Raw genomic sequence first — 12,345 nt, 5'->3', positions numbered from 1 at the left:
CAAAATGCTTGGATGCTGATGAGATGGGTGCTTTAAAGGGAAAAACTTGGCGTGGGACAGAATGATGACAATTGTACTGAGGGAAGACTTGAAGTAACTTGAATAAGTAATGGAGGAAGGAAACAAGGAAGCATCTAGCAAAATACTAAGTAAAAATAAATTGCTTATATATTTGAAAATTGCATGGACATACTGTGGAAGGGCTAGAGGGGAGTATAAATATAATTTCAATGTTTAGAAATGAAGATGAAATGGATGCATATTTCTTAAGGTAACAGCATTAAAAGCCATACACAATTGAGCATATGGTCATCTTATGTAGCAGTTTTTCTTGGAAATAGAGCTTTATAACTTTCTTCTTGACAAATTTTGAAGTATTATACTTGTGTTTTAAGGGAAATTTGATTTATAAAACTGGAGGTTAGAGATAAGGAAGTTCTGAGGTGGCATGACAAAATCATAGCACTCCTTGTCAATAACCTGTATCTTTCCTACTGAATATTTTTTTAGGATTGTGTTTTATGCCTAGAGATACTTGAGGTATTCGAAATATTACTTTAACACAATTTTGCTTTCAAATTCCATATGAGTTTCTGGGTTGATTCCTCCTGATTACAGTAGCATTGATTGCTGTCTAAATCTGTTGCAGTGTGCCTGAATACTATGACTACGGTCATGGAGTAAGTGAGGATGCCTATGACAGCTACGGTAAGACCTTTTCTTTACTAAATCTGTAAAATCAGAACATCCATCAGTCACTGACAGCTCAGAAATTACTTCTATCTTTCTACCCCCAGTTTTTACAGAAGTCCAGACTAAATTGATTTATGTAATTCCAGGGTAAGATATGACATACAAGAGCCAGTGCCAGAAAACTGGACAGATCAATTTTGATCAAAATTTCAAAAGCAATTAATCACAATCATAGATCATTTTCAACAGCAACAGTGAGCATTCTGAACAGTGTCTTATATGTTCCACTGTGTCCATTGTCTGACTCATTGATTTGACAACAGTGCTATGTCTTTCTTACTGTCACAAAGATCATTAAAGTAATACACAGTTAAAATATTTTGAAACTTTTAAGAGCAGAAATTGTAGCTTTCAGGTTATTTTCTTCTAGGATTCACAGCTCTCAGAAGTGCCATATAATGCTTGGCATAAGAATTAATAGTCAAATAGCATGTCAGTTTATAAAATTAATTAATTTCAAAAATATGCTGTTTAATTAAAATACTACTTAAGATTAAATGTAATTGAATTCAGTAAGATTTATTGAGTATCTGTGATATATCAATATAGTATATCATACTATTTTGAAGGGTAGTTTTTACTTCCTTAAAATACATATGCAGTTGGGTGGGGGGTGCCTGTGTGGCTCAGTGGTTGAGCATCTGCCTTTGGCTAAGGACCTGATCCTGGGGTCTAGGGATGGAGTCCAGCATCAGACACCCCGCTGGGAGCCTTTTTCTCCCTCTTGCCTATGTCTCTGCCTCTCTTTGTGTGTCTCATGAATAAATAAATACATAAAATCTTAAAAAAATACATATGCAGTGTCACTAGTTGACCTCCTTTAAAAATAACACTCACTTAAATGTTTTCAGTCCCAAATTTTTGTTGAAATAATACAAAAGCCACTCTGTTTCTCTTCATGAGGGAGCAGTGAAAGAAAACATGAATGTTGACTGTGTGTGTTTGGGGCTCCACATGATGCAGGTGTGGTGCTTCATACGGATGGAGAAGGGAAGGTCCAGACCTCAGCAAGGAGGAAGTGCAGTCTCCTTGAAACTAGAGTTACCGAATCGACTTCCTTCTCTGGGTAGAGTATCATGAGGCCAAGCTCAGAAATAGGAGTAGAAAAATAAACCACCCCCACAGTCATTGCCATTCATAAGCTGCTTACTTACATAGACCTTCTCATTTATTTTTTATGATAAACTGAACTATTGAGCATTTTTATCTCCATTTTATAATGAGGAAACTAAACAACAGAAGTGAAGTCAATATGAGAACACAGCTGTGGGACTCAGCTTCCGTTTTTACATTCTCATCAGTGGTTAGAATGCTGTTAGTTGCTGCTACCAGACCTGAAGCACCTACCTATTATGGCTCTGTACTCAGCAATTTGTAATGAGGATTAGAGATTACAGAAATAATCCTCATTAAACGTTCCATGTATATCTACATAATCTAATCCCTATTAGAATCATACTGGGTATACACTCATATTGTCATCTGCGGTTTACAAATAAGGAGCTGAAGTTCAGAGCAGTAAGTAACTTGCCCGAGTTAAACAGTTAGCAAATGACAGAGCAAGAATGTGAATTCCAGCGTGTCTGGTTTTGTTGTTGGGAGTGGGGGCAGAGTTCAGTGGACCTAGAATGAAAGAACAGGATCTAGTACTTTAAACTTGAGTTTATTTTAAAGGAAGAATGTTGAGCTTAGTAAAATTCCTCTAAATCCTGCCAGCCGCAGTCCCACTAATCTAAGGGAATGAAGGTCTCCTGGAGAATTTTACAGGAAAAAATAAAGAATTAACACAAAATGAGCACTAGACTCACTCTGTCTCAGACTCCAGCTTTTCCAGCACCAGTCAAATGAACATAATCTCCCTGCTGTCAGAGACAGGGATATTCTCCAAAATAACTGAAACATATTTTCAGAAATAATTTCTCAAAAAAAATAAGTGATAGACAAGTTTGCACAGGTCTGGCTCAGTTGCTACAGTATTCTCTTAGTTCAAGAGAACAAAAGTAAATCTGCATTGTTCTAAGCATATGCTTAAATAGGAATCAAAGGGCACCTGGGTGGCTCAGTTGGTTAAATGTCTGCCTTTGGTTCAGGTCATAAACCTGGGGTCCTGGGATAGAGCTGCACATCGGGCTCCCCACTCAAGGGGAAGTCTGCTTCACACTCTGCACTTCACTCTGCTGGTGCTGTCTCTCTCTTGCTCTCTCTCTCCCTTTTTCAAATAAATAAATAAAATATTTTTAAAATATGATGGTGTACATGATAGGCATATTCCCTCCTCTGTTCCTACTGTCTATTGTTGAGAAACCTTTGGCTACCATACAAAAAACTGTGCCGTATTATAAACTAGTGATACAAGAGAAGGTCAGAGAACATTACTCATGTAACAAATATTTATTTAATGGCTAATATGTGCAAGCTATTGCTCTCAATCCTGGAAATACTCTGGTGAACAATCTCTTGAAATTTACATTACTATTTGTAAATCACTTTTTAAAAACTGGTATTTTCAATTGCAAAATATGATCATTGGTTTTTACACTTGGCATGATGATTTGAGGAAAAGCACACCTATGAGCTTTACTTTATGGAAGTACGTGTATAACGGCATGGATGAATTTGATATCTGATTGTGTAGCTCATAATAAAAGATATGAGTTTTATGTTTCTAATTATTTTTTAATATTATTACCACGTAAGATAATAGGGAAAAGAATATGAATATAAACTATTGCTTTTCGGATCTTACAATGGACGTGTAGGGGCCATGGTTGGGAGAGTGGGGCTCATCTCTCTGATCTATAGGCCTTGCATAATTCTCTCTTGATTGTTTCATTCTTCCACTGCAGCAATGTCTAAAGAACCCCTTTTATTTTAAAAGCTACACGTGCCCATAAGCACCAGATTTCATTCTGGGTCAAATTACAATTTACCAATAATCAATTCTCAGCACCCAGAAAAAGTTGATAAATTATATTTAATAAAGTAATGAGGAAAATGTCTGGACAGAGTAAGATAAGTAGGAATAACTTTTTTAAACCTACTTTATTAAATAAAATGTTAGCCAAATTGGCCATCTTCTTAGTGTAGAAAGATTAGATACATATACATGCCTAAAAATAGACTAGTCTTTAGGGCCATAATCTTTTCTTTGGCCACTAGGATCCGCTGCCATTTTCTGACATTATTGAGCAAGTATTAATTCAAGAATATGCTTCACTTTCAAGGTGTTTTTATTCTTTGTTTGCAAATGCTGATATGTCAACATTCTATGCATTCTAACTTAGGAAGAAGTCCTTTTTGATTTTCACATCAGAAGGATAATTATTCAGGACAGAGTTTATTGAGTTTGTTGGAGTCAGAACCGCTATTCCAGGGGCTGAAGCAAAGAAATCTAGCGAATGTGTCGCAACCTCTCTTCATGGTACAGATCTTACAAAAAATGTTATGTGTGCAGCACAGTGGGCTGAGGGAGGAGCTGGTCACAAGTCAGGATTTCAGCAGCCTAAGGTCCATCCCATTCTCCATAACCCTCTCGGCTCATTGCGACCCCTCTGTGATGCATATTTGGCCACAGAATAGAGATCCGGGACTCTGAACAAAAAAGCAACTATGTTTTAAATGATGCACATGTGAAATTGCTTTTATTTTTTTAAGATTTTTTTTTTGCCACAGTGTTTAGAAATCTAAGCAGATACATAGGCCTGATTCACCTAAAATATGTTATTTTTCTCTTATTATAAAAAATAATGCACCTCCACTATAGAAAATTAGTTTTGAAAAAAAGGAAATTTAAATCCTCCTGAGTTACACTACTCTATTTATTTATTCTTTGCTTTTTGGTTTATATTCTGCCAATTTTTTAATCCATCATGACACACAAAAATTTTATTTAAAAAGAGAACTCAAAAAAAAATAAAAATACAAATAAAAAGAGAACTCAAGGTAGACAGCTTTGTAAAAAATCCTTTAATGCCTTCCTGTCATTAAATAAAGGTTTTCCATTTCAGGTCTTAATCATTTCAATTTTATCTTGAAAAATGCAGAATTTAATATATTTTCACATGTGCTATCAGAATAACTGCTAATATGATCAGTTGAAAAGGGATACTCCTTTTGTACAATCAGGAAATAAAGAAAATACTTGTGGTCAATCCACATAGTAACTGACATTTAAATTTTGAGAATTCTCATAGTCTCATATTTTCTACAAACAGTAGGAAAAAAGCCAAGTCGAAAGCTGAGAAATAGTTAGTGCTCAGCATCATAATCTTGAAATCTAATTAATAAATTAATATGCATTATATACACTCAGATTTTGGAATCAAGTTATTATGTGGAGGGAGCTTGAAGTTCAGGCTTCATGCTGATAGGTTGCTCATCCTATCATATTCAAATTGACAGATGATAAAATTTAAATATGTATGTGGAGCACTTATTTGAGGACCTATTCATCTCAAATATAGATTGATGTTTTTTTCCCATTAATTTTCCATACCTCACATAACTAGTGTATTAACTAGCATCAATTTATAGCTTACCTTTAATGAACTGTGTGCAATCTTTTAAATAACATTTAAACCTCGCATCTCCACTTACTTTTTCAATTCCATTCTAAATTAGTAATTCCTCTCTGTTACATTTTGGTTGTATCCTGAGTACAGATACTAAATCTCAGTGGGATGATTGTTTTTATGAAGTAAATAGCCCTAGTTCTCGGTTTCATGGCAACATCTTAGATTTGGACAGTAAGCGAAAAGGCTCACAATCAGTTGCCTCTCTTGGTCAGGTTGGTGGAAAGAACAATGGGGCAAACAGGTATTGGGAAAGGAAGAAGGAATACTCTTCAGGATAATAGGGTCCTGCATTCAAAAGAGTCACAGATGGAATCTCTTATTTAGGATTCCTTTAGAAATGATTTGAAATAAAATACCAGAAGTAAAAACCCATTCGATGTGATGCTACACTCAGAATCTTTATACATTGTGTTTTGTGTATCACTAGATTAAAATTGTATTTGTCTTTCTCAGGCCTATAATTCATGTTGAAGTGACAAATATGTTGACCTCAAAGAAAAGCATGCATCCTTTTGGACATCATCATAACTAGATTATTCAGTATATTTGCATACAATTTAATATTAATGATTAAACTATTTTTTCTTGAAGCACTATAAATATAAGATTTTAAATATTAAATCCTTTAAATAAGTGTCATTACTAAAATACAATAAGTATATTATTTATTATATTTAATGTATTAATACTTCTTAAATGTTTCATTGGTCTTTATTATTAAATTAATATTTATGTATTAAGTTTCCAATAACTTGAATTTATTTTTGGAACACGAATATTTGACTTACAGGATTCCAAATCTGTTTCTGCATTTTAAAAATATTTCCTAATTTATCAGAGTCATTATAATTGTTTTGGGTAAGTCTGAATAGCTCATAATTCAATAAAGGAGCATTTTAAATATAGCGCATAGATCAGCTTGGCTAAGCAATGCTTTACATAGGAAACACCATCTAAATTCTCTCTGAGACTGACAGCTAAGAATGGACGGCAATATTCTCTTCTTAGAGGAAAGAACTGTTTATTAAAATGTATTTAATGTATGAACTGAAGAACTAATTATGCAACCATTCTTTAGTGGCATTTAAGATGACAGCTGTGTGGAAGCAAGGAGGATAATATTAATACACTGTCTTGAAATGAATGAAAGCAAAAAGAATTCAGTGCCATATTCTAGGGCATTTGAGTGCCTCACTTCAAGACGATTGCAGAACACACAGCTCATTTTGTGTTCAGAGGCAGGAATGATTATTATCCCAGTATGAAAATAAGTCCTGCATTGATTAATCTGTGAAAACAGCAAAAAAATGAAGCTAACAGGCAATCATTCCATCCATGTGATTCAAGAACACAGTCTGTCCATTTTTCATAGTAAGTAGAAATATAAATTTGAGGAAATTTATTTTACAAATTAAGATGAGTTTCTTAACATGGGCAAGAATTTACCAGACATTTTAAAAACTAATGTATACAACCAATTTATTTTTCCTGGGACTTAATATTTAAGTTGTTACATAATAGGCTACTGAGAAAAAATATCACTGTGATTTATTCTACTTAAATTTTAATATAGATTTTTAAACTTTATTTTTAAAGTGGGTAGTCCTTTATTAGATAAAGTTATCAGACTTTATTGATTCTTTATTTTAAAGGACTAATGAAATGGCGCTTCTAAAGTATTTTAAAATTTGCTTGCAAAATTAACTTAAGGTGTAGCTAACCTTCTGGTTCTTAATATTTCAGAGATTGCAATGAGATGGCTATCTAATTCAACTTAGTTTTGATAATAAATGTAGATTGCATTGCCTAGACCAACAACCAAAAAAAAGGAAAAAAAAAAAGTGCAACACTACTCTATTGCTTCCACTGTAATAGATGTATTACAATATCTATTCAGTTTTAGGCAAAACTGGAATCTGCTTTTCAATATTTCAGAACAGATTCTTAACGTTACTTAGACATTTTAAAATCACCTGGTGAATCCTGAAAAATACTAATGTCCAGTTACTATCCACGATCAGCTCCATCACAGTCTTTGAAAATGAGAACTGGGGGCATCAGTTAAATAGTTTTCTGGATGGTCCTTTTGGGAACTAAAGTTGAGAATAAGTTTTAGATACATATGTAGGAGTGTGATGAAATGCTGCCCATGCTTTTACCTTAAGTGGCTAAAACTATGCCAGAGTTTTGGCATTCTTAAAGGCACCACACGAGTTATGCACAGGCTACCTTTAGAACACTGCGTACTTTATTAGCAAATATTGTGTTCTAGCACCTGGCATTTTAAATTCACTTTAAAAAAAAACCTGTAAATTTAAATAATGCAAAATAGAATTTGCCCCTTTTTGAACTGTGCGAACATTTAAATCTCAAACTTGACTTTCTCTAAAATTCACTCAACAGATGGAAAGTCCGCAAAAAATTATAGCTCTCATGGACCTAACAACTCTCTTGTTGAGACAGTAAAACAAGCCATAGGAAAGTTCTTTTATCACTTTCTTTTCTGCTGAGTTAATGATGCCATCATTTTAACTGATGAGGAGAAGAATTGTCGGAATCTGAGGGTGAACAAATCATCTACAAAAAATGTATATTCAATATGATGATAGATTTATATTTAGAATATACAAAAAAGCTGTTTTTAAAACGCAAAGTATGGAATATAAAATATAAAGCTGGGAAAACATTTTCTCGGCCACCTGGAAATACACTAGCTAAGAAAAAAAATATATCCTGGAAGCATACTAATGTAGGGGGTCTTTATAAAATTTCCACAGTTTGAGGAGGTTTTTATTTTTATTAAAAGAGGTTATGAATTTTTAAAAGACTAAGGTACATTGTCCTGAAATAAATGTGCAACACATACTTATCAAATATGTCATAATTTATTGAACAATTCAATGGGGATTGATATATATGGATTGCTGAAAAAGTATGCCAGTTGAAAATGCAATTATTGATGACTAATACTGGTGTCTTTTTTTGTAAATTACTTAACCATACATGGACGTTGTCACAAACCTTTAGCTGTGCTGGTAACAAGATAGGCCCGAGGTGGGGGAGTGGGAGGAGGATGGATCTACAATGTTTAGGTCAGTCTCTTTAAAGCCTGGTAACTGTGTAGGGAAGATTCCAAAAGTCCCCTTGTGATCAGCGGAGTGCAGCAGTGGGCAATAGATAGCCCTGGAAGCTGCCGGCATTTGGAAAGTCTAACAGAGATAGGTCCAGTCATGGGCAAAGAGCTAGATTCAGGCTGCTGAGAAAACTGGTAGAACAAACAGACTAGAGTGAGTGCCCAGAGTTAGCCCAAATGTCACAAGGTAAGGGCACAACAAAACTGCCCTCACTTCACATTCTAGTCACAAGTTTGGGAGACTTTAGGCCACCCTTTCTTCTGACCAGCTGGCTACAAATCTAGAATTCCCATTAACCCCTTCTGGTTTGATAATTTGCCAAAATGACTCATATAACTAAGAAAAAGGCTCTAACTTACAATTAAGTTTATTAGATCAAAAGGAAAGAACGCAGAACCTGGCTAAGAGAAGATACATAGAGCAAGGTCTGGGAGAACCCCAAACATGAAGCTTTCAAAATCTTGAAGGTGGCACTATCCTCCTGGTATACCGATGTGTACCAACACACAAGGTATTGCCAAGCTCACGCAAACCTCAGTGCCCAGAATTTTTATTACGACTCCATTATGTAGCAAGAATGACTGAATCATCTCCATCTCCAGCCTTCTTTCCTCTCCAGCTTGGGCTGATATCATGTGGTTAACACCCAAACCCTCTAATCTTCTGGTTGGTCTTTCAGGTGTGACCAGCCCCCATCCTGAGTCATCTCATTGGCACGAACTATCAGGTGCAGTCAGAGGAGCCCATAACAAGACTTTCCCATTACTCCAGGAAATTCCAGAGTTTAGAGGTGTCCAAACTGGGGACAAAGGGTCACTAAGTGTATTTTTTTTTAATACAGCGGGTAAGATGAGAGTACCAACCTGGGAAAGTAGGCAGAGGCCTGTTGAGGCAAAAGGTTAGAGTCAGAGTTGGTCAAACAGCCAGGTTAACATTTTGCTGAGCTTAAAATCTGGTTTTCTGTAACTCCCATACCTTGATGTTGGTCTTAGAATAAACTCTGGGCTCATTTCTGTTCTCAAGTATAGGAATGACAGATGTTGCAAAGGAGTAAGGCAATCAAATAGCTACAAATTCAGTAGCTATGTCTATGTCTATGAAGCTATGTCACCAAGCCTACCTCCTTCACTGAGTTGAAGGCATTACTGGAATTCTTAGAGAAAAGAATTATAAAATAGTATTTCATATCATCATTCTTATTCTTCCATTATTTCTCATAAGGTCCTTATGTATAAAACAAGTCTGTGGCTGATTTCTGCAGGCTTTTGATTGACTCTGGACTTTACAATAGTAGAAGTATTTTTTAAATGCAAGTCAGAAAAGTTTCCACATTGTGTTCAATTATCATTCACCATTTTTTTTGTACCTTCCATTTAGGGAATCCTTTCCTCTAACTGGATTCTTTATCTCCTTTTTATTTAGATAAGATCCTATCTCCAAAGTAAGAAGATAGAAACATATTTATTTTAAAATATTGAGAACCACTGGCCTTTATTATTCTATATCTGCAAGATATTACACAATAGAATCAAGAATAAAATATAAGCTTAAATCAGTTAATCTATAATTTGTCTGTTGTTAATAGATGATAACTAGAAGTGAAATGGTACAAAGTCAACTTATTATTAATATGACAATGTATAAAATGTGGGGGTTGGGGGTTAGAACAGAGCAGACAATGTAAAAACTGTATCACAAGAGGAGAAGTTAATACACTAATCACAACATATTTGAATTGTGGTGATTTTTCCTAACATTCCCAATCATAGTGACTGTATCTGGGAACATAAAAGCTAGTAAAAATCACTCGTTGCAAACCAAACTACTTGGAATGCTACTCCTGGCACAGCCTCAAGTTTGTTGGGCAGGTTTGTTTGTTTGTTTGTTTGTTTGTTTTTTACCTTCCTGGAGCTCACAATCAGAAGTTACAGTAATTCCAATAACTTAAGCTTAGCCACAGAAGATAAGATTGCCAAATCATGCAATGACTTCAAAATAGATATATACATGAAGTAAATTCCAGTGATTTTAAAGTAGGTATATACATGGTATAAATTTAGAGATACTAAACAAGGATATGTATAAGAATGGAGAAAGGTTAAGAAAAGTGGCCCTAGAATTTCTATACCTACACTGAAAAAGAACCTGGAAGATGATTTAATTCTCAAGTTCTAAAACCCAGCCATGGCCACAGACCCACATTTCACTGAGGTGGCTTAAAGTTAATAGAAAAATGTCAAGTACTAACTAGTTGAGTCACAGATGTATTTCAGAATTTTAACCTCAAAAGTTTCTACAGTTTTCCTCATTATAGATAACTCACATATTTATCAAACTGTCTTTCTGAATTTATCCACGCATATTTTTAGTATGAATCATATTTTAAACATTCGTATTTATATTTTATGTCAACAAATGGATTTTGGAATCTATCTCTTTCATGGTCCAGGTGACTAATGGGAAATACCTACTTTCGAAAGCTTCTTAGGGATTCACTTAAGAACTTCTTCAAAGGCTAAAATGAATCTCACTGCTTTTGAGGAAAATGTTAGTATTTAGGATAAATTCCCCAGGAGCCAAGAGAAGCTCTTAAGAAGTCCCAAAAGATTGAGCCCGTCTCTGGTTTGTGGGATCACTACCAGAAATCATCATTATCATTCTTTTGTTAAAAAAATATTTTATTTATTTATTCATGAGAGACACATGGAGAGAGAGAGAGAGAGAGAGGCACAGACACAGGCAGAGAGAGAAGCAGGCTCCATGCAGGGAGCCTGATGTGGGACTCGATCCTGGGTCTCTAGGATCACACCCTAGGCCGAAGGAGGTGCTAAAACGCTGAGCCACCTGAGCTGCCCACCCCCCCTATTTTTAAAGATTAATCATTATCATTCTTAAGATGAATAAAAATAAGTGATCCAAAATGCTAATCCATAAACATTTGCTAGTTGTTAAGGAAAATGTAAGCTTTTTCTCAATATATGAAGCAAAATGAAATCATTCATTTGCCAAATAAAACAGGTATCTAAAGTTTAGGCCTTTTGTACTTGAAACCTTTAACTGATTTGTTCTACTGATTTCTTCCCCCTAAGTGGTCCACTTCCTTGCAAAAACAAGATGGCTTTCTTTTTGAGAAAAAAAACTTTAAAATCCAACAACACTCCTCATATTTCAAGACCCAAGACATTTTTTTTCAGTGAATATTGTAGAATGCTTGTACTTTAGGTGATCACCAAAGTCATCAACTCCAATAGTCTAAAATGAAGTCAGGGATCCAATCATGTTAAGCTCTGCATGGAATTCCTTGCTAAGGAAATTGGGCTTGAGCTTGAGTATGCTATAAAAACTGAACACGTCTAACCAATTGTACTTAGAAAAGTGCCTCCAGCCAGAAGGTAATGTAGAGTAGAAGTATACACACATGCATACACACACAAACATATTAGAAAATATATACATATTTATACAGAGATATATGTATATATATGCATATACACACAGATAGACATATGTATAATATATTACAGTAAAGATAGATAGATACACATTTAAAATCATGGAAAGACACAAAAGATAACTAGAGAGCTGGGAACTCTGGGCAAAGATGAGAATGGCTTGCCATGGAATAGGGTTGGTATTGATGGAAAGAAATACGTAAGTTAAATACATATTAAGGAAGAAAAGACAAAGCTTGAGGAGTAGTTGGATTGATTGGGCAAAGGTGAGAGGATGCCAAAAATTTTTGGTGAGTAACTAGGCAAGTGTAGGTAGTAGCATCAGTATCTGCCATATAGAACTTGGGAAGAGCATTAAGTAGTGTGGAGAAAAAGATGAGTTTAGTTTTGGAAAAAGTTGACTTTAAAACATCTGAGGAGATGCCTCATAGG

General features: G+C 34.9%; 1 protein-coding gene across 7 annotated transcripts in view; it reads left to right on the top strand.

Moving 5' to 3' along the window:
• Window positions 1–12,345, top strand: part of KHDRBS2 (KH RNA binding domain containing, signal transduction associated 2) — a 590,645-nt gene that overhangs the window by 525,668 nt on the left and 52,632 nt on the right. For all 7 annotated transcript variants that reach the window (XR_011996703.1, XR_011996704.1, XR_011996706.1 and 4 more), the window contains exon 8: window positions 650–708. Coding sequence is in view for 2 of the 7 variants with exons in the window: in XM_025991110.2 (XP_025846895.1) it covers window positions 650–708 (59 nt within the window). In the remaining 5 variants the exon portion in view is untranslated. The remainder of the gene's footprint in view (window positions 1–649; window positions 709–12,345) is intronic.

This window comes from Vulpes vulpes, chromosome 1 (genome assembly GCF_048418805.1).
Source record: "Vulpes vulpes isolate BD-2025 chromosome 1, VulVul3, whole genome shotgun sequence".
Lineage (NCBI taxonomy): Eukaryota > Metazoa > Chordata > Mammalia > Carnivora > Canidae > Vulpes > Vulpes vulpes.
The sequence above is the reverse complement of the archived record's forward strand: the minus strand, read 5'-3'. Positions and strand labels throughout refer to the sequence as shown.